Raw genomic sequence first — 23,939 nt, 5'->3', positions numbered from 1 at the left:
AAGCATAATTAATTATCTTCATACAAATCCCGAGAATATCGCGTGTGTAAAGCAAACACACAAACAGAGGTGGCTGTGGGTAAGGCACACGTGAAAGTACTCCAAACACCTCTTGTTTTCATTGTCTGCAGGAGAGCTGGAGGTATTTCAGAAAGACGGAGAACGGAAAATCCAGAGTCGGCAGCAACTTCCTGTGGGAACAACCTGGGGGCCATTTGCTGGGAAGATGGACCTGAATAATAATTCCTTGGTATGTGGATGTTCTGAGATGGTTGACTCAGTATTTTGTCATAGCTCAGAAATTATCTCTGCTTGCTTCCCAGGGAAATCACTAAAAATAACAGTTTGTTTTTTCTTTTTCATGGACCACAAAACTTGGACATTTTCCAAGTGGTCTGTCTCTGACAGTAACACATGCAGAATTTAGAAGGAAACAGGTTAATCATACTAAATGGTTGTTTAGTAAGGTAATTTATAAGGTTGTTGCTTTATCTGCTTAGCCAGACTAATACTACTCACACTTAATAATATATACAAATGCGTTTATTTTTAAGATGACAAATTGTCATACATTATAGGTTTACATGAAGAACAAGAAATAAATAACCTTGTTATTCCTTGGTAATATTATTTGTAACTTAAGAGCAAAGATGAATGATTAGCATAATAATTTTTGTTAACCTCTTTGGAAAATCTCTGTAAAAACTTCTCCTAGGTAAGCTTATAGGGATAATTGATGAATTCATTGTTTTAAAAAGTAGTGGAAAGTGTGGATACCTTTAAACTTCATTTCTTTATTGCATATTTTAGTTTTCTGTTGCTGCTGTAGCAAATTACCTACCACAAACTCTGTGGCCTTAGAACAACATAAATGTATCATCTTGCATTTCTGCAGTCTGAAGTCTGACATGAATCTCACCGGGCTAAAATTCACTATCTGCAGGACTGAGTTCCTCTCTGGAGTCTCTAGGGGTGAATCTGTTTCCTTCACTTTCCCAGCTTTTCCCGGCTGCCCACATCTCTTGGATCATGGCCCCCTGCCATCTTCAAAGCCAGCAATGGCTGATTGAGTCTTCACCATATCCACATTCTGACTCTGAGTCTTCTGTATTCTTCTCACGTCTAAGAACACCTGAGATGATAGTGGGCCTACCCGGCTAATCTAGGCTAATGGTCCTATTTTAAGGTCAGCTGATTAGCGATTTTAATTACAGTTGCTTCTTTAATTCCCTTTTGCTGTGTAAAGTAACATTCTCAAGTTCCAGGGATTAGGACATTAGGACCTCTCCTATTTAAATGATAACACAAGTGATAAAAGTTGGGGAGAAAAATGTTTTATATTATTCAGGAGAGCCACAAATTATGTATATGAAATGAAAGTCTTTCTCTCTAAATGCCACTTATATGGGAAGATCTCACGGCAGCTAAATGACGCAGTCTACACTGTAGGGACATAAAAACTCCCAGAGGGGTTTGGACAAATGTACTGAACTCAGCAACATTGCATTCCTTCTTCAATTTGTGACGTGAAAGAAATTCTTCTTCAGGTCTATCCCACGAAAGAAACTGGTACGTGCGGATCTCTGCTTATTCAGTGCCATGTGGATGAGACCGAGGTTATTGGTTCCTTTAAAAGCAATGATTGGAATACATGAGACCTATTTGTGTCACCAAACTTCTAAACAACATGGGGGATTCTAGGTGTGATTTTTACTTCCTAAATCCACCCATTTGTCCATAAAAAGATGAAGTAGATTTCACATGTATTTAAGAACCAAGTGGGTTGATAGACCAAGCTAAATATTTAATAATCAGGGCAATTTAATTCTTCATGGTCCAGTGCACCTGCCTTCAAAAAAAGATTTGAGATGTGGCCATTCTTGGATGGTTATGTTGTATTAATTGGACTGTTCTATTGACTCCTTTGAGAGAACAATATTTACCACACACATTTCTCAAGTGAAGGCAACAGGAAGATTGTCTACACAGCGAAGGTTGAGTTACATGCTATTCTTTTTTTTTTTTTTAAGATTCTATCCATTTATTTGACAGAGAGATCACAAGTAGGCAGAGAGGCAGGCAGAGAGAGAGGGGAAGCAGACTCCCTGCTGAGCAGAGAGCCCGATGCAGTACTCGATCCCAGGACCCTGGGATCATGATCTGAACTGAAGGCAGAGACCCCAACCCACTGACCCACCCAGGCACCCTGAGTTATGCTATTCTAAACCCATTTTATCTGGAGGTTTCTACTGGTTCTCTAGCTTTACTTTAAAGGTGTTTTAGGCAATCAGATACTTATTTATCACTGCATATCAGTCACCAACATAAACTTTAGTTTATGATATTTCTGATATTTCTTCAAAAGTGACTACCACTGAAGTAAATGTTTTCCCTTTTACCTCACCAATATAGTATCTATATGAAAATTCAATTTTTGATTAATCTTTATATAATTCTCTATCTATATATGTGTTTATATATGTAGGGTGGTACTTTTATATATTTTTAACATATACTAAATTGTGATGGGTGGAAAATAAACCTTTTTGCAAAAGGTGAATTTTTCGATGAAATAATTTCCTATTTTTTAGACAGATATTTTTGCCAATACTCCTGTACTAATCTAAGGCTATTTTGTGCCATATTTAATATTTTTAAGGAATTCAGTTTATAGATTCGAAGTTTTCAGAATTTTCAATATTACTGGAAGACTGAATACACTTCAAGGTATCAAAACCCTGTAGTGGGTAATCGTTTTTTAAAGAACATAACTTAATACTCTCATTTCCTTCTTTTGCCTTAAGGTTTAAATATTTGGTTCATGTGATTCCCTTATACTGTAGTATTTTTCTCTATTTAAAAAGGTACTTGCTTTGCCAAAACACACTTTAAAATATTTTTCTGTTGTAATAACAGTCTTTTCCAGAAATTACTTTTGACTTTGTCATTAAATACCCCTGGTACTACCGTTGATACTACCGCTCCTACTATAGAACAGTGCATCCTCATTCTTTCCTATCCACTGTAGAAAGAATTCAAGATGGATTCATTCATCTAATCCTCAAAACAAACCTGCGAATTTGGGTGTATTTAAAATTGTGTCTTATAGATAAGAAAATAAAGGCTCAGGCCTTTTGATTCAGATTGGGTACTTTTAAGGACTGGGCCACACTGTCTTCTTTAAGAGAATCTGTAACATGATTGGAACATGATAAAATCATTCAGGATTTCTTCACTTAAATCCTAAATTTATAAAAATCTCTGGAGAAAATGTGCAATCATTAGAGGTGTGCTCTTTTTTTCTTACCTTAGGCAAAATATTTGTTATGTACTTCATGGACTGTTGGTACAGTTACAAATTAATTCAAAGGCTCCCCCAATTTCATTATCTCTATAATCTGGACAGGACTTCAACATGTATTTTATATCAGGAAGATAGATTTTTCCTTTATTGTAAAATATGTAGCCTCCTAACCCTTCTTTACCCAACCTTGAATCAAAATTTGGAATTAGCACACTCCTGAAGTGCTTATTTGCCAACCAGTGTAATGTAACTCTGCTCAGACTCTGTGTTGGCTGTGGAGATTCAGCAAACTAATTAATCCAACACAGTAATTAATTGAGTCACCATGCCAGATGTCAAATCCTTTTTATATCGTTCAAGTTCCCATCTTGAAGTGCATTAGCAATATGCCACCTTCTGCAGGAAGCCTTTGCAGCCCAGGCATTTGGATGTATACAGATCACTTTGAGAATATAAGCTATACAAAAACCCCAAACAAATTGATTTGACAAAAAGTTATTCTCGGAATTATATAACACACCAAACATAGAAATAAATCATCTTTTGCCCACACTCCATTATCTTGTGAGATACCTCATTTTACTGCCATTATCGAATCATTAAAACAACATGTAGTTAATACCATCATTGGAGCAGATGTGGGTCCGAGGGAGAGATAGAAAGAGAGAGGGAAAATGAGATTTATTATAAGGAATTGGCTAATGTAATTATGGAAACTGGCCAGTCAAAAATCTCCCATGTGCACCAGCAGACTGGAGACCCAGGAGAGACAATAGTGCACTTCTAGTCCAAAATCTGGTAGGCAGAGACCCAGCAGAACCAATGGTACAGATGAAGTTTGTTGCTTGGAGAGGCCAGTATTTTTGTGCTTTTAAGCCTTCAACTGGTTAGATGATGCCCACCCATATTACAGAGGGCAATCTGTCTCACCCAGAGTTCCTGATTCACATGTTAGTCTCCGGGCACCTGGGGGCTCAGTCGTTAAGAGGCTGACTTTGGCTCATGTCATGATCCCGGGGTTCTGGGATTGAACCCCACACTGAGCTCCCTGTTCAGCAGGAAGCCTGCTTCTCCATCTCCCACTCCCCTGCTTGTGTTCCCTCTCTTCCTCTTTCTCTATCAATTAAATAAACAAATTAATTTTTTAAAATGTTAGTCTCATCCAAAATACCCTCCAGGTTGACACATAAAATTAAGGATCAGAGGCTCCAAATGTCCACGATACATTGTAAGTTTCAGTTTTTTCAGGTATAATTGTATATATACCCCTGAGTGGACTATTAGCCAGTGAGTGAACCTAGTCTTTTCTCCAACATCCCACATCTACACCAAGGAATAACTTACATTAAATGGTGTCATGGTGACACAAACTTCATGTTTTTAAAACTCCAGCAATTTTATTCATTGAAAAAATCAAAGGACTGCTGACAAGGAAGACAATTTAAAAATCACTTTAAATTGTGATCAATATTTGTCTTGGAGGTGTTTTAGCGTTTCTATACTTATGTATCATGCCTTTGAAGTTTTCCCATTTTCTCCTAAGGACAAAGGTCTTTGTTATATGCTAAATCTCTCTATGTTAGCACATGATGAGTGCCTAATAAGTGTCAAACATCAGTGACTATTTCGAAGATTGGATGTCTGGAATTTAAGTGACATTTGCCTTCTCTTGCTTTTGAATATATCAGCTGTCAGTAGGTACCTAGTGTAATACAGCCCACTGCTGGAATTACACAACATGCATACTTAATTAAATAAAACATAAATAAGGTCCCACATTACTTACTACATAATAGTAAATTCAACGCAAGCTGTTAAATTCAACAAATGAAATCTGATGGAGAAGTCTCATTTTATCAATGGTGTTTAATCAGGATAGATTGTTTTATTTTCCCATACGGCATTTATGACATGGAATTCTCCAAATAGGAAATACACATATAAAGGGTGCTATAGATGACATTTCATTGACTTAATAATGAAATCATGTAGGCATTAAATTGCACCTTAAAATTTTTACCATCATAGAAATGTGGTTAAGGGGTACCTGGGTGGCTCAGTCATTAAACATCTGCATTTAGCTCAGTCATGAACCCAGGGTCCTGGGTTCATTGAGCCCTGCTTCAGGCTCCCTGCTAAGCAGGGGAGCTTACCTCCTGCTTCTCCTTCTCCCACTTCCCCTGCTTGTGTTCCCTTTCTTGCTCTCTCTCTCTCACTGCCAAATAAATACATTAAAAAAAAAAAATGTGCTTGAAGAAAGAATCAGAGGTTCCTGTTCCATATCATAGGAAAATATCAAACTTATTAGGTGTCTCCATCTCTCCCCTTCCAGGTCTAACTTTTTCTCTGATCCCATTCATGGCCAGAGTCTTCCAACTTCATGGTGTACACACGTAGCAAATACACCCCTACCCATATGTCTCTAGCATTTATCTGTATAGTCAAGGGCTGCTTAGTGGAAAGATCTGTGACTTTCTAGTAGAGGACTTTATTCCCAGCCTCAGGAGCAAAGTTACCATAAGGCAGGCAAATTGGAAGTGCTGGAGAACCAATTTTTCCTGAACTAATGCTCAACCAATGAGGGACAGAAGTTGGTGGATAAATAAATACCACCACTTCCTTGCCTCTCTGTTCTGAGAAGGGTTCTACACCATCTCTTAGAATTTGCCAGTGCAACTGAGATTCATTTGGCTTTATAATGCCTTCTTTATGGCCAGCCTTTTCTTTCCTCCTCTTTCCTTTACTTCTCCATTCCTCTGTGGAAATTTTGTGAGATCACCTCTCCCAGTGGACTACTTACACTTAAATCAGTCTCATGGTAAGTTCTGGGGGAAACTTAACAAAACAGCCTCTAAAATATATTAATGAAGTAAATTGAAAATAATCCAAATTATTGTTGAGATTCTAGAGAACATAGATTTCTTTTAAAATTTCTATTATTCAGTTTTAGACCTCTGCCCCTGGCACGTAATAGATATCAATAAATGCTCTTTAAAAGAATCATGTCATCTAATGGATCTTCCTTACCATGAACATTCTGATGGACCCTACCCACAGGCTCCCATCTCACCATCTCAATGATATAATTTATAATTTTGCTGAGACATGATTTTTTGTTGGGTCTTACATTTCTTTTCATTGATGTTGACATTGGGAAAAATCTTTCTTTTTAATGTTCATTCTAATCTAGGCTGGGGACTACCATACTTTCCTATTTCTCATATCTCTCTGGGTCTTGACTCTTGAATTTAACTGTTTCCCAAAACACTGTGGCCTTTCTTCTCTTCTCCCTCTGTTCCCAGTGCCCCAGGGAGCTTATCCACTTGCAAAGCTTTAGCTACTAATTTACAAATGACATTTAAATTAAAAAATCTCCAACCTTGGCTTTTTACCCTTTCTTTAATAGCACATTTAAACTGTTTTGTAAGCCTTTCCCACTGACTTGCTCCAACAGAATAGTCACAAGGAATGTTTAGTACTGTTTCCACAGATTGCTTCTTTATTCTTCTCCCTAACTTCCAACTTTTAGTTCTCTTTGATCCTAAGTCTCTGTCTGCGTCTCCTTTTCTGCTTCTGCAAGAAGTTCATCCTGTAAATTATTCTGGATTTTTGTCTCCATTTCTACCTCTCCTCCTCTCACATCTCAATTGTCCATTTATACATGTAGTCACACACACTCTATTGCCTGTAATTACTACCCTTGCTTTTGACTTCCTCTTCCAGGATTCTTGTTTTCACTTCCAGGAACCAAGGACCATAACTCCTGCTTTCTCCATGTGTGCTCTCTTCTTTCTGTTTCTGCTACTAGTATAGTTGAAACCTCCATCTTTTCTTCCCTGATTATCACAATATTTTCCTGTCCTTTCTGCCATCCTTCTTGTCTACGTTTCCTTTTACCCAAATCACAGTATGTCCTAAAAACAAAAGTGGTATTATTTTTATGTGTGTGTGCTTAAAATCATCCTAAAGGTCACAACAGAACGCAGATTCTTTGGCGAAACCAAAGTGGACCTTTGTGATACTCCCTTCCTCAGCTTTGACCCCTTTTCCTCTCTCAGTGTGGAAATTCGACTACCTGTAGTGCTCTGAATATACTTTCTTCTTCATCTCTGTGCCTTTGGCCATGTTGTTTCATCACCCTGTGCATTTGTGCACTCTGTGCATTTGGCCATGTTGTTCCCCCCTGCTGTTCCTCTACATCATCGCACTGACTCTGGTTCTTGCTTAAAGACTCAGCTGAAGTAGATCTTTCTTAAAGTCTGGAAGAGATACGGGCGCCTCAGTATTTCCATGATGCTCTAGGTCCACTAGGATAAGAGCATTTATCACATAATTGTGTCTGTTTACTTGTCTGTCTCCCCTGCAGACTATGTGTCTTTTATCTTTGCATCGTTTCTACCTAGAGCAATGTCTGGCTTAGAGCACAGGCCCAATGAATAACCTTTAAAGAATTAGTAAATCAGTTCTTTCCTTTCACTTCTCTCTAGTATAGGTGAATGATGCACATCTCTTTATTCAAGATCCTTACATTATCCCCTCCTCTTCCTACCGGTGTTTTTGTTTGTTTGTTTGTTTTGTTTTCTCAGGGATCTTACTTGATTTGTCCAACTTAGCAATAAGATCACTATACTTAATGCCATCTTGTGTCTGTTTTTGGTTTATATATTGGTTTACATATTTAGGTTTATTCTTAATCTCAGTTGAGTGTAAGACTCAGTGGGTTAGAATAACTGTATTTCTTCAGTGTTCATCCAATAAGGAGATAGGTTCATGATGGTTTCTTGATAAATATTGACTAATTTCAATGTAAGATTTGTAACCCCTGAAGTGGTTAGTGAGGATGCGGTGTTGAGCCCTTTGAGGCAGTTACGATTTGTTTGCAGCGGAATCAGTTTTAGATCCGTCACTATGACATGGGTGAAGGCCAAGAAGGTGTTCTGCTCTACCATGCTTTCTGTGAAGTCTCATCCAGCATCTCTCTTTCCAGTGACAAACCATCTGGGAAATTCCATCTGTCTCTGCTTGGAAACTGAGGTGGCAGTCGCCCACTGTGAGCAATTTTCTATTAACTTCTTGGATAAGATCAGTCAGATTTATACTGAATTGATGGGAACCGTAAGAGCAGGGTTGTTCCAAGAGAAGACAAATGTACTGATTCCTCTAATTGGGCTTAAGCCAGTTTCATTCACGGATGCCCTTAGGTTCTAGTAGTGCAAGGACTTGTAACCTTTTTAATTGTACCCTCTTCCTCTTGGGAAACGTTGGTGAAATTCGTTATTGATGGAGGTTGTAGATTTGTCCCTTAGGGAGGCCAAGATCCTGGCTTCTCTTACACTCTATCTGCTTTGTGGAGAATTAATGGAAACTGAGTGGAAGCTGCTCCAAGAAGACATGAGACGAGACATTTAATGCAGCAGAGCCTTGGAAAGTGATGTATCAGTCTGGTCCTATTTACCTATACTTAAGCCAAATTTAAATTTTAAAAAAGTGTCTTTTTCTTCATGTAAGATTATTCATTGTTCCCTTTCTCCAGAACTTAAGGAGAACTTCTATTGAAGATGATCTTTTCAAGGAATTATAAAATGACCCCATGTTACACTGCTGATTTAGTCAGTGTCTGGAAGGAGTAGCTATTCCTATCATCATATGACCAAAGTTGTTCTACTAAGAATATGTATATAAATTTGAAGATACTAATGATTAGCGCTACCTTTCTCAGAGAGTATAGGCATTGAAGACAAGATCTGGCTATTGGTTTGGAGCTCCAGACACTCTTGAGTCTGGAGTTGGATGATAGCACATCATTTTGGCTGGAGGAGAAGTCAAGATGAGAAAGCACTGTGAGGAGCAGTTTGAAAAGTTGATGAAAATTTTCTGTGCTTTGCTGATTTATCTGGCATGACTTTCAGAGTCTTTCTCTTTGATTTTTTTTGACGAGTCGCCATTCTATAAGTCTTTTTAAAACAATTGGATTGTCATTGTGTACTTAGCCATAATTTGCATGGTTATAATAAATAGTTCCTACATGAGAAGGATTTAGCAGTGATCTCAGCTAGGCATGACAATTAACACATTCAGTAACTGAAATAACTGTAAAAAAATGAGCTATTTTGTATTTCTTCTGTTTGGTCTTAAAAATCAATATGACTTAGGGATAACTCGAAATATGTCATAAAGTATTAGACTCTGTTTTTAAATTATGAATATTTGTTCCCAGGACACCATTAATCAAATATAATTTAACAGGACCTCTCAGTTGGCAATGGCAATCTTTAGTATCATATAAGGTTTTCCTGGTATAGGAATGTCTGGGAATATGACCTTGTCTAAGCCACTCTTACAAAGCTCAATGTTGATATTGTATGATGGTCCACAGGCAAGAATTCTTACATGCATTTCTAATAAGAGAAAAATAAAGTAATATTTTTCAGTGCTTTTGGAAACTTCTTAAATTTTTGAGAAACTCTCTTTTGGAATTAACATGTCTGTTAATTTGTATATAGAATTTAAAATAATTATTTTTCATTTGATCTTACATCACTTTTCTCATAATGTCCTTTGGCCTAGTTTGGCAAAACCATGGCTTCTTGATTTTAGTAATTTGTGTGTCTTTTATGCCATTTTATATGTGTTATACCTCTTTCTGTTATAAAGGTCAAGGTCTCAGAGTCAAGCCCAGGGCTTTGTGTGTATGCTTTGTGGTTTTTCTCATACTCTCTCTTCTTAGTTTCTCAGAGTCAAAAATGTGAGCACAGCTTATCTAGTACAGTCTCTGGTACAGTGTCTCTCACAAGGCTGCCATCACCATGACAGTCAGGGTTGTGGTATCATCTGACTCTCAACTATAGGAAGATCTGCTTGCAAGCTCACTAGCATGGCTGTTGACTCAGTTCTTTGCCTCCTAGATCTCTCCATAGAGCACTCAAGTCACAGCAGCTGGCTTCTATTTGAACAAGTGAATGAGGGAGCAAGAAAAGGAGCCTACAAGTCTGTTTGTAGCCTAATTTTGGAAGTAGGATTCCATTACTTTTGTGGAATTCTATTTATTAGAATTCAGTCACTAGTCTCACCCACAGTGAAGGGAAGACAACTGCACAAGGGGTTGACACCAAAGGCTGGCTCATTGGAGCCATCTCAGAGTCTGCCTAAATAGTTACCCAACCTCTGGATAAAAAAAGACTTTCAGGTAATAAGAGCAAAGGGAAAAATCACAAAAGAAAGTCAAATTAATATGAATAGAAAAAAAAATCATACATTATAAAGCACCATCACCAAAATCAAATATTAACTGATTAGTAAAAGAGAGTTGTGAAAATGAGATTTTATTCTTACTTTTGGAGCTAAATAAGCTTTTCCACATGGAAGGTTGTTAGTATCCTCTTGATTACTTTATTTAGAAATTGTGAGGATAGAGAAAGATAAAGTATATGAAGTGTGAGTTATACAAAATACAGTGGGAATTAGGAACCAGAAGCAGGTTGATTGCTGAGTGCTCCTTTTCTTAGTAATTTTGAGAAACATACACTACCGCATTGCAAAGATCAGAAATGGGGGAGAAAGTATGGAAAAGAGCTCATGATGTGGTCAGAGTAGCCTGATTCTACTCCCAACTGTTATTACCCAAAGTGGATATGCTATTTTGGGTAATCACAAATGCTCTCAGTTTCCTCATTTATAAAATAGATGTTATTATACCTGCTCAACATCATAGAGTTGTTGTAAAATTATATAAAATTATATGCATTTAGTCACTTTGAAAAAATACACAGATTGTTACATAGACCTAGATTACTTTTTATTATGCCCATGAATAGAAAATAGATTACCCATTCCTTTAAACACCATCCCCTTCCCCCAAGCAGTGCATCAGCCTTTTCTCTTCTGTCCCCTCTCTGAACAGATTTAAAAAGCACTTCAGCTGTCATTGTCCATATACATCTTCACACACGTGTGCACACATGTATTTATACACACACGGATACACACACTTATTGATTAGCTAGCATGAGTCTAATGAAAACTCATAGCCTGAAGAAGTACAAGGTACGTACCTAGAGTATTTGCCATCTAAGTACAATCACCAGAGAAGCAGAGCAAAAACATATATATTTTGAGGAAGAGAAAGAAAGGTTAAGTGGTCAAACTGCTTTTTGAATGATCCTGGCTTCTTTGTGTTTTCTTTCTGTAAGGAGGTATTCTTCAGGAGGCATTTCTCAGGTGTATGACTGGGGATTTCAGACAATTGGAAAAGTAATTTACCCTGTCTGATTCACCCAGTCTGATTGAGTTAGGGTTGTATTTTAAAAATGTTAACTCAATTCTTTCATTATTTATGGCATTTCAGAGTTGGGTATAGAATGGAGTGAATAAGGCATTCATAACACAGGCAGTGACACGCCATGAAATATGAAGAAATGGAGACAGAGTTCGGAAGACCAAAGGCATTTCCCATGCCTTAAGTTTCAGGTTTTATTAAGAAGTCAAACAAACACCATATGTTTCTCATTACCTACGTGTGAGCATTCTCCCGTCGACAGGAGCAGCAAGAGGCCCGTGGGTGCAGATACTAATCTGGATATGGCGTTACCACCTTGCGTCGTGGAGCCACTGCTCCTCGCGCATGTGGAGCCCATTAGACCACATGAGGGGCCCCGGTGACGTCCACATGCGCATCTGACATGGGCGTCAGGTCCCACGTGCATGTTGAATGAAGTAGCTACAGGAGGGAAAAAAAAAAAAAAAAAGACAGCATTTTCCTTCATTAAGGAAGTTCATTGGTGGTGAAAAAGTTCTCTTCCTTTATCTGAATATTGTCAGCAAGGAACACGAGCAGTTTTATAATCGTTGCCTTCCATCAAAACTTTCTGAGCATGACAGCTCTTCAAAGGCAGGGGACACACACGGGCAGGAGTGTTCCCCATTTCACTGATACTCCAGGAGGAGGAGGCGAGGGAGGGGGCAGGGGGGAGTGCATGATGGGAGTCCAACAGTGGTTACTCCATTGCTTCATTAATCAGGTGGAGGCACTCTGAAAAATGTTTCCCTTTGGTTGCAGCCATCTATTTTTTGGTGTTAATCTGCGCCCCGTGGCAGGGTTTTGTGAAAGGAAACAATGAACGGTTGTATCGCCCCCCCCTCCCCCAATTGTTGTAGCCCCTGTCAGAAGGCTCCGAGGATGATGCAGGTCTGTATCAGCCTGATAAGGAAAAGAGGATTCCAAATGGCTTTGGAGAGAGCATCTGTGGGAGTAGAGTATGCCGTTTTGGACTAGACGAGCTGTGGAATACAGCAGAGGCCCTTAATGGGATCCTAAGGGTTCAGTGCCAGACCTTCTGCTGCTTCTTGAAGATTTTCTAAGGAAACACAGTGATGGTGAAATTCTGACTGTCAGAGGGGCTGAGGTTCAAGATGCTGTTTTAAGTTGCTTGCTCTGTAATCTGTGATTAGTCAATCCAGGTCAAAAAGACAAAAACATTTTTTTTTTTTTTTTTAAGAAAGAAAAAAAAAGAACACTTCAAGAAACCTCCCAGAGTATATATGGAGGTCACTTTTAATCTTCTGACAATGAGTTTCCATGTCGTTGTCATCACAAACTCTGTGCAAGTGGCCAATGCATTTTATATACTGTAAGTTTCTATTTTATGGCTAGATGAAATATGAAACAATCTTGTATAATTCTGATTCCATTTGGCAGGCCTTTGGATCCACATATGGTTCAGTTAAGCTGTTTTGGAGCCCAAGGTACCTTTGTTATTTATTGGGATTTTTGTGTAAAGGCGATAAATGTGCTATTTTTGCTGTGGATTTAAAAAAAAAACAAAATCCACATTACATGTCCCCCCCCATGAAAAAATTCATATAGCTTAAAGACTTCTAGTGAGCTTTAGGAACTGATCTACAGTTCCCAAGACAGCTAAAATAAAATCATTCTGACCCATGAAGAAAAACAATTAAAAGATGGCCAGAGCTCCAGCAAAATAGAACCGATATTTTATAGTATACCACAATAAGAAAATAAAAATGGAGCGCAATTAGTGAATGGGGCCCGAAAAGTTGGCATCCTGTAAATAGGCAGTTAAATTTAAATTTTTTTAGGCTTACGGATTCCACTGGTTTGTTCTTTCATTCATTCCACTGTTATTCTGGCATGTGATAAATAAGCATACAGACATAAAGACTCAAAAACAAAGTGGTTGTCAGAGGGCTGAATGATAGGCAGTGACCTCACATACCGTGGAGAGTGCAGTGCTCAGTTAGGAACTTAGATGCCTAGAGGTGAAGTGTGTCCCTCAACTGAGGTCTGACTGATAGGGGGAGACTCCCACTTCAACTTTAATCTCCTTGTTTTGGTGAGTTTAACTCAGACTCTTAACTTTTGTTTAAAAGAATGTCTGCATGTGAAGATAAACCAGAAGGAAAGTGACATATTTACCAGTGTCCTTTCGAAGCACAACTTTTTCTTCCTAAAAAAGCTCTGGAAGGAGAGATCTATGTGGATAATAATACTCAAATGGGGCCTTTGTGATGAGCAATTGGATTTTTTATATATTGATTTATTTTTATTTGAAGTTAATTATTAGATAAACTTGCTTGTAGGGATGTCTTCTAAACTTCTGGCCACTGGGTACATAAGGGACGACATAAAACAGAGGAGATGGACCCATTTTAATTTGTTGCACTAACCAAACCAACTGCCTTCCAAGTTGTGTGTGTTTTAATCTTTTTTACCAAAAAATGAGAGGGAAGTAGGATATTTTTTCATAACTATTTTTGTGGTTTTTCCCTGTTGTTATTTACAAGCCATTGAATGACTAACGTCTGTTTCTCAGACACATTGCGCTAGACATCTTGAAGGAAAACTTGACTCAATACTGCCTGTGCTATACAGCAGAAACTCTGCTAATAAGCAAGGACACAAAAATCTGCATTATCCTCAAACAGAATTACTTCTCAGATGAGTCTTTTAATAAACTGAATTCTAGCCAGAGTCTTTACATATTGCTTCGAACAAACATAACACACAAAAGGCCGTATTTATACGCATCCACACACATATACAGGGTCTCACATACGCAATAAATGTTTGATTTTTAAGCTAACAAATAAGATTAATATTTTAATTTTATCTTATTTATATTCTTAACTTTCCTAAGTAAAAAAATCACGTGAGGTAAACTAGCCCTATGTTGTCGAATGAGTTACACAAAATTATTCAGTATTTTTCTTGTCATAGCTTAGGCAACATTATAAATATGGATAATGTTTCTGTAATTTCCTTATTGCTCATGATCTCAATATTTTACCTTATGGCAAAACACACAATTGCCAAATCATCATAAGGATATTTTAAGTAATAGGTAACTTGGAACAAGTATAGAGCATTTAGGTGTATAAATCTGCAGTATGAAAAAACATTTATAATTCTTGACCAATGGGAGCATTATAGTGAGACCCAATTGGGTTAGTGGCAACTATGGGAAGAAAAGAAAAAGAAAATGTGAGAAATGAAAAAAAATATGCAAGCAGTAAAACTCAGAATTCTCTCATATTATTTGATTTTCTGCCGGTTTTCATTTCTCCTTATTCTCTATTCTCCATGAGCCTGAATTATTGAGAACTGTCTATAACCTTCATTGTAATAGTATAAAAATATTTTGTGATTATTAGAGACAATTTAATTGGTATAAAAATGGAATCTTTAATTTTTAGTTTTATCTCTAGGTTTAAGAAATAAAGGACTTTGGGAGTAATATTATTATTGTAAGGTATTGTTAATATTTACTGCAGACTTCACATACCACTCACATTGTAGGGGACACAAGGGTACTCACTCTTGTTATTTGTATACCTTTATAGCCACTGAAGGCTTAAAAAGAGAAGCAGATCCTCTCTGTCCAGTTGGTTTGACAACATCCAAAGGAATGGAGTGCCTACTATTTTAGGAACATCTCCTTGATAGTTCTTTAATTATCTTTTGCTAGTGCATATGCAGTTATCTTAATGTTGCAAAGAAGGGAAATCAGTAGACACAAGAAGTACATTCCATTTGAGTTGATCAGTTACCACAAATGTTCACTTGTCTTATTTTACTGTATTCCTTTACCTTGGTGGCTTCTGAAATGCATTGTGACATGAAACTGAATGGTATTTTTTTTTACCATCAACTAATACAATATATACATAATGTCTATAGCATTTAAAAGTTGCTCAGTAATTTGCTTCCGTTTTGCAGATGTGACTCCTCTCAAAATCCACATGATCCGTGTTGACTAGTTGTGAAGTAATAGAATTATTTTTTAAACTTGTAAACCTAACATGGTAAAAGTATTAGATTCTTTTTTTTTTTTTTAAGATTTTATTTATTTATTTGACAGACACAGCAAGAGAAGGACCACAAGTAGGGGAGAGGGAGAAGCAGGTTCCCCACTGAACAGGGAGCCCGATGTGGGGCTCGATCCCGGGACCCTGGGATCATGACCTGAGCCAAAGGCAGATGCTTAAGAACTGAGCCACTCAGGCAGCCCTGAAAGTATTAGATTCTATCAGCACTTCACGTGGATATTAATATTATAGAGAAGTGCTTTTATCATTAGGGTATATGGAAATAAAGCAGATTCCACTGTGAAATGACTGAATGCTTGCTAAAGTTGCTTAAGTTGGAGCTTGAGTTTCTTTATAATGCTTTAAGAATGCTATATATTGAATGCAATTGATATATACTAGAAAACTGATAAAAGAGAGGTAACTTCATAACTCCACAGGCATTAATTACATTTTTATAGTTTCCATTGATATTTATAATGCTCTTTATGCCATTAAAAGTCTGATCCTAAATCAGGATGAAGTTTGTTATTATTCTGTATGCCCTTATTTATGAAATGGTAGGTGAGCCTTCTTTGGAATATTTTCTATTAACCATGTACTCGGTGAAATATAATAACTTCTGAAATAGCTAAAGAAGTGTTTTTTTTTTTTTTAAGTGACAATGTAATTAAAGGTGCTGCAGATTAAAAAAAAAAGATGTTTTAACACTAGTATTTCTGTCAAATGCTCGAAATAAACTGCATTGCATTTTTAATACAGCAATACTTCTGGATGAAATTCTGTCCATTCTTGTAAAAGAGATCATCTTGGCTTTAAGCATTTAGTATCCAACATGGCTGTTCGTATTTTTGTCATTGAGATTAGAATATGAAAAATTGGGTTAAAAAGTAACAACTAGCCTTAAGCTTTTTTAAAATGAGGAATCTGAGTCAGTCCAGATCTCCAAATTCTCCCTCTAATTCTTTGCTCCCTCTTTAAAGAGAGACAGTAGCACTGTTTTGTCTTCGGTTCCCGTGTCAGGGAGTTGAGAGGTGAGAACAGTGGGATTGCATTTTCAGGATGCCACATGTGCACTCTTTGATCTGGGGTACTGTGTGCCTTAGGGAATAAGTCCAATCTTGATTTCCTTAGTCAGTCATCCACTATCAGGCAGCATTGCACTGATTAGCAGGCTGAAGAAAAAGAGCATATTGTGGGTATATGTTACAAAGATGAAAAATAGTGATGAGCCTGTTGGCAACAGAGTCAGCCCCTACTTTCACCGTGCGGCATTTGCTTTCTCTTCACATAAATCCCCTTTGCGTGTGAAGGAAGAAAAACCAGTATTTCCATACGTTTGTCAACAAACTGATGATTTCTCCCCCAGATAGTAGTTTCCTTTCTTTGTTTAATCCGTTACTACAAAATGGAAACCGGAGAGAAAATTAGCAGGATGCATCATGGTAGTTGCTAAGCGAGATTCAAATATAGCTGTGCCTGCTTAACATTCCTGCCATTCTGTGAACCAAGCCAATGGCTAACTCTTGGGAAGTGTTCCAAGTGTGGAGAACTAGCACCACACCTGTGCTTTTGTAATCTCTTCATCTGGTGTTACATAGATGTACAATGTTCTCTGGATCTAGAGAGCCTCAGTATCCATCCATTACCCATCAGTGATCACCCTCCCCAAAAATCAGGGTCTAAAATTTTTCTGAATTGTCTCCCATATATCCTCTTTCCTTTGGTCAAAATAAAGGAGAGACTATCTCCAATCATGCGAGGGTATATTCTGATGACAACTAATGTCTTTGGTCTCTTTAGATGCATATTTGGGGTTTGTCCATGTGTATCATGTATTATGGTGTTGAGGTAGAAATGGAGGCTCTGAGAAGAAAACTAAACAGGGGATAGATCTCCTTTGTATCTAAGTCTTCACCAAATCTCGCAATCCATTTCAAAATTAAATTTATCTACTGAAAAAGTTAATTTTTGTGAGCATACTTTATGTAGGAAAGTGCAAGTATAGATATAGTTGTATCATACTAACGGTATGCTCATGTCCAATTGAAGTTATTTACTATTGTATTTGACCTTTATGATGGGACCAGTTTGAGACGGTTAAGGTCAATGACTGCATTATTTTTAGACAAGATACAAAGTGTAGAATGTTCTGTTTTGCTTTACTATGTTAACAACTAGTAGCGTTTAGAGTTCTCTATGCCCTGCTGATTTAAGCGATGCATTCATCCTGGGTGATTAGCCAAAAGATTTCAGCACCTGTAATTAATCACCCATTTGAGAAAAGAAACACCAAGTAAGATATAGTTTGGCTTTTCCCCTCCCAGAAAAGTCTAGGCAGAGTGTGAATAAGAAAAGTAAGTGCTAGTAGTAATTGTATTTATGCTTTCAATATATATGAAAGAAATCACTGAAACAATCTTTTGATCACACTTACTAATTAATGCTCTTACATTGTTTACTTAACTTTAAATGTTGTGTAATAGTGGTAAGAAAAGGACTCATTATCTCTGTTTTATACAAGGAGAGGGAGTAGTGACCTCTTCAGAGTTTAAAAGTAAGTTTCTAGCGAAGTCATTTGTGTTCTCTTAATTATTTGGACTGATGATCACTAGTATTTTTTTTCATGCAAATATTTGTTTAACTCAATGTAATAAATGGAAAAATCTTAGTAAGTAGCAATGGATTTCTATAACAGACCTTCCCGAAGATAAAAATCGTATACTAGAAGCCAATATATAATCTATTAAGTTGTCATTAAGTAGTTAAAAAAAAACAAAAAACTATCCTGCCTCCTTTTTAGCTTGCCTGTACTTCCTTACTTCTTTGAGAAGTAAACAATGAGGTGTTATCATGACTTTTGTGTCCTGGGGCATGGAGGCTGAAGAACGAATGAATCAGTGTAGTGTAAGGATCTTATGTTTGGAAGTTGAAAAAAACACTTTTGAACAATTTCTGCGTTTATTTTATTTCATTTTTTTTAAGATTTTATTTATTTATTTGACAGACAGAGATCACAAGTAGGCAGAGAGGCAGGCAGAGAGAGAGAGAGGAGGAAGCAGGCTCCCTGCTGAGCAGAGAACCCGATGTAGGGCTCGATCCCAGGACCCTGGGATCATGACCTGAGCCGAAGGCAGAGACTCTAACCCACTGAGCCACCCAGGTGCCCCAATTTCTGCATTTAGATGCCTTACATGGTGTCGGAAGAATATACAAAATCTGGGCCAAGGATAAACAGATCTTTTCTATTTCTTGTAATGGAGATTAATTTATTAGATTGATGCCTGGTAGACTGCAAAGAGCAAATACATTTAACCTCGTTCAGTAGCTGGAACTAACCTGTTTACAAAAACTCTAAAATTAGATCAAAACATAGGAATAACTAGAGTGGATGTAGTCAGCAGAAAAAAACAAATAAATGCACCTGCATCAGTAATAAACTGGCATTTCCCCCCCTCCCCCCGGCCATTCTTGGTATTGAAATCACTCTCCACTTCCCTATTCACTTAGAATCTAGTGTTTTAAACTTTGAAAAATGACTTCGAGAACACCTAGGACCTCAAACTATGATTCTCAACAACCTTGTTTTATCTCACTCAAATTTGTTTAGACCTAGTGAGGCCTGCTTTTTCCTGTCCCAGGCTCTATTAATGATAATTACTTAGAATACTATCCCCATTCTCTGATACCATCACATTATTGTGAGGTAGATTGTGATCTTATCCCAGCCCATTCTGTTTAACTCTGACACTCCTTCTATTATAGTGGGGCCTTGATAAGATCGTGCCTGTTAGGATCAGACATTAGTTGGAATCAATATTTGAAAATGTGCCTGCTTTTGCTTAATAGTAAAGTTAGTGTTAGCATCAAAGTGAGATCATTTGTTGGAGGAGATTGTATAACTTCATCTTGTCAAGTGTTCTTTTTAGTACTTTATACTCAAAAGCACAGAATGAGATCTCGGGGAAACCATAATTTTACCGACCAACCCACCTGGATATGTTAGCTTTTAGGTAGGTATCCTACCCTAATGAGAATAAATGATATTTTAAAACCGATTTAGATCAGAAAAAAGAGTGGGAAAGAATGGGAGACTATCTTCATAACTCTTCATGAAAGAAACACAGTGGGGTCGTTCTCAACCAGGGACAGTTTTGCCCCTAAGGGACATTTGGTAGTACCTAGAGACATTTTTGGTTGTCACAGCCTGAGGGTGGGGGGTGGAGGAGGGAGAAGGAGATCCTTGCTACCATAGTCGAGTTGGTTGAGGCCAGAGTTACCTCCTGCAGGGTATCAGCTAGCTTCCCACAAGAGAGAATAATCTGGGTCGAGATGTCATAGTGCCAAGGTTGAGAAACAATGTACACTGACTATATCAAAACGAGCTGTTTGGCAGCAACAGATTTCAGTTCTTAATAGGACCGGCTGTCTGCCTGGGAGAAGTAAATGCTACAGCTTCCTTCTCCTGGCTAGCAACATCTGCGAGATTTGTCATTAAGGAATTCTTGGAGGCACACACAGCCAGAAATCTAGGTGGTTTCCTTCAAATTTGTGCTGAATGGAACTTTATGTATTTATTTAAATAGAACTTTAGGTAGAAAAGGTAAAGTGAGGGCGCCTAGGTGGCTCAGTGGGTTAAGCCTCTGCCTTAGGCTCAGGTCATGATCTCAGGGTCCTGGGATCGAGTCCCACATCGGGCTCTCTGCTCAGCATGGAGCCTGCTTCCCTCCCCCACCTCTGCCTGCATCTCTGACTACTTGTGATCTCTGTCTGTCAAATAAACAAAATAAAATCTCTAAAAAAAAAAAAAAAGAAAGGTAAAGTGAGGAATCAGCCATAATCCTTACAGGGTATTATATTCTCCTTTTGGAATTTATTCATAATTTTTTATATGAATGAAATAGGAAATGGAGTATCCATATTTATCCCTTCCCTAAACTTCTCTTACTTCATGAGATTTGCTTATTCTTTGGTTATATATTTAGTTATATGTAGGATTTGGTTTTTCATTAATTATATATTATATATTATCCGGTTACATACCCATGTATGAAAAAAAAGCAGAGTATTATATCTTTATAATATTTGGGAGATGGTTATTGCCCAATAAATGTAGAAAAAAGGAAATACTTTTTTTTTTTTTAGTAGTCTTTTAATACTTACAGGGAAATACAGACAACAAGGTTACAGTATGTTTCTGAGAAATAAATGAGAGGATGTCTTTCTCGGGTTTGCGTTTTATGATTACTGAAGTCAACACAACAGGATTTTGTGACTAAGCTCTTTCATCTGCCGAGACAGTTAAGGGATTTTTTTTTCCCCTTACTCTTGTATTGCTGTGAGTCCTAAAACTGCCCCCCACCCCAAGGAATACTCAGATGGGAGCCCTGGAAAGGGGGCAGGAGGTGCCCATGACAGGGGTACTGTGGAAGATCACACTTCTTTTGATGAAAAGTGACTTCCCAGCAGGTTGGAGAATAAACATATGGGCTGGAAGTGCTGGTTTGGAGAAAAGGTGCTGAAGTAAACGAGAGGGGAGTGTTCCACGGAGGTGGACTTGAGGGCTCAGGTCTCTGAACGCACAGAACCGAGCAATTCATCGCTCATTCTCCACCCGTTTTAGCAGAGACAGCACGGAATAACCCAATGCAACCTACTGTATTCGTAAGCCTTGTAAGACAAGATTCTTTGTGAAACCTAAAAAGTTTCTAAGAAGTTGGCAGGTTAAACCAGATTTCTTTCTGCTTGATTTCTAAAATTACTTATGATGTAAAATATTTTTTATCATGTCCCTGCCCCCCCTTTTTTATTGTTTAGTGTTAACATTTTTTTTTGAAAGAGTACAAATTCTAATTTCATCAGTTTTTGTTTGTTTGTTTTTGGCATCTGGAAAAAATGATTTTGCAAATGAAAAATATTATTTTTAAATATTGAGAAATTCTAAGTTATTGTATTGTTTGGGAGTATCTTCTTAATGGAAATAACAATGATGGGGTACTCAGAATGGTTTTAAGGTTACTTTTGGAACTACTGTTATTCTCTTTTATAATTTTTCACTTTTTTAAATTTGTTTGGAATTATGCCTCTGTATCATCAACAGTGTATTTTATGATGTCTATCCTAACCACAAGAAAAAAAAAATGAAAGTAAATTCCTTCTTCCTGGTAAATCCTGATCTGAACATGCTGAGAAAAAAGCCAATTGGGTGGTTAGTACTGTGTGTAGCTTCTTCTCTCCTCTGGTGTCAAACACATAGAGTAGCCTGGTTTAGACAGAGTTAAGTAAACTAAAGACAACTCATTGCTCCCAACCCACTATCTCCTTGGGGTTCGCCAACAATCATTTCTTCTTTTAGAATAAGATAAGTTTTCATGTGTTTGTGCTTGATGGATTAACAACAGAAAATTAAGGAATTTTACAAAAATTCCAACTTGGCAAATAGTAGCAACCCTTATCATGCAGAGGCCTGATAAAGCCCTCTGATAAAACACCAGGGAAACTAGTCTGGACAGTGTCTTGAAAAATACTAGGTATCTGACAGCGGTCTGCATCTCACCACGAGAGCTGGTGATCAGTTAAATGCAAGCGCCATGTTAGAGAGCAGAACGGTCGTTCATAAGTCTGTGTTTTTGTCTTTAAAGGTAGGACATTGGTTATGATAAGAGGCAGGCGTATGGCTGTAAACACTGCATAGTGGGGGCCGTGTTCCTTCTGACCAATTCTGACTGTGAGCAAATGACTGTTTGGGGGAAGGGAATGTATGATGGAATAAATAATACCACTCGTAACTTGAGACAGGGAAGCATTGGGACCTAATCCAGACAAGGCCATGCTTCACACTGTAGTCCTTACAAATTATCAGCTATTTAATGGTTGTTACCGTGCTATCTGATCTACATAAAAAAGTTTTTAAGAGACTTTAGTGTTCCTGTTTTTTCTGCTGGGCAGTGTTGGGGATTTCCATAGTAAGCATACAATGACCAGAATACAGTGTTTCTTAAAGAAGAAGGCACAAAACATCCTGGAGAATAGTGGGATATCACCTTTTATTGATGGTTTCAGTTGTTTTTTTTCTTCCCCACTTCTATTTGTATCTGCACTCAGGGCTTTCTGGCTTCCTCTTTAAAGATCTAGATCCCCAATTCACTTCAACCTTAATTTATTGTTCGTTGTGAATAAAACTGTCTGGTCTGAGTCAAATCATACATGTGCTCTGAATAGGAGTAGATGCATAGAAAGTAACTGTTTATGTATTTTATTCCATTCATCTACTCATTCATTCAACAGACATTTATTAGTAAGGAGGTGCTAGGCATGGTCCTGGGCTCTGAAGATATTTCAGTACCTGAAACAGACATTGACTGATCTTGTTATCCTAGAGATTATATTTTAGTGAGAAATGTGGACAAATAAGTGGGCAACTACTGTCTGGTAGGTAATTAGTGATGATATTGTAAGTGCTAAACAAGGAAGTATAGTATATTAGAAGAATATCTAATGTATATTTGGGAATTAAAACATAGAAGTGATATCTAAGGGGAGGCCTATAGACTGAATGGTAATAAATTAGTTTAAGAGTATTTGGGAGTCGGAAGGGGTTTGGCTGTGTGTGTTTGTGTGTGTGTGTGTCTGTTGGGGGTGGCAGAAGTAGAGCATAATGCACAAAGGCCTGCAGGCAAAAGAGAACACAGTGGACTTCAAGAACCATTGAGTTGTCCATTAACATGAGATAACTCCTTAGCTGAAAAATATTTCGGTGACAGACTAAATCATCAGCCTAGTACTCTTCAAACTCTACCGCAGATTATTTCTGTGAAATTTTTTTATTTTGTTTTGACTATCCGAGGGTACTTCAAAATGTTATCAGAGGGGATTAGCACTAGAAATAATCCTCTCTCCACTATTTTTTTCTACCACTTCCCAGGTTTCAGAGAAATACATGGAACGGAGCTGTTGTGCATTAGATCATTTGGGGCTTTTCTGGAAATTTCTGGGATCTCTTTATCATAGTTGATCCAGTATTAAAGCATATTTGACCTTTTTTTTTTTTTTTAAGATTTCATTTATTCATTTGACAGACAGAGATCACAAGTAGGCAGAGAGGCAGGCAGAGAGAGAGAAGGAAACAGGCTCCCTGCTGAGCAGAGAACCTGATGCAGGGCTCTATCCCAAGACCCTGGGATCATGACCTGAGCCAAAGGCAGAGGCCTTAACCCACTGAGCTACCCAGGCACCCCTCTTTGACCTTTTTATGTGAAGTTTTTTAGGCCCTTCTTTTCTTTTTCTTCTTTCTTTCTTTTTATTTATTTATTTA

At 37.6% G+C, this 23,939-nt stretch overlaps 1 protein-coding gene across 2 annotated transcripts in view; it reads left to right on the top strand.

Moving 5' to 3' along the window:
• The window catches only part of ZFPM2 (zinc finger protein, FOG family member 2), a 453,035-nt gene that overhangs the window by 226,296 nt on the left and 202,800 nt on the right, over positions 1-23,939 (top strand). For both annotated transcript variants that reach the window (XM_032858490.1, XM_032858491.1), the window contains one exon: positions 132-250. In XM_032858490.1, the coding sequence (XP_032714381.1) occupies positions 132-250 (119 nt within the window). The remainder of the gene's footprint in view (positions 1-131; positions 251-23,939) is intronic.

This window comes from Lontra canadensis, unplaced genomic scaffold (genome assembly GCF_010015895.1).
Source record: "Lontra canadensis isolate GAN:19392208 unplaced genomic scaffold, GSC_riverotter_1.0 scaffold15, whole genome shotgun sequence".
NCBI lineage: Eukaryota > Metazoa > Chordata > Mammalia > Carnivora > Mustelidae > Lontra > Lontra canadensis.
The sequence above is the reverse complement of the archived record's forward strand: the minus strand, read 5'-3'. Positions and strand labels throughout refer to the sequence as shown.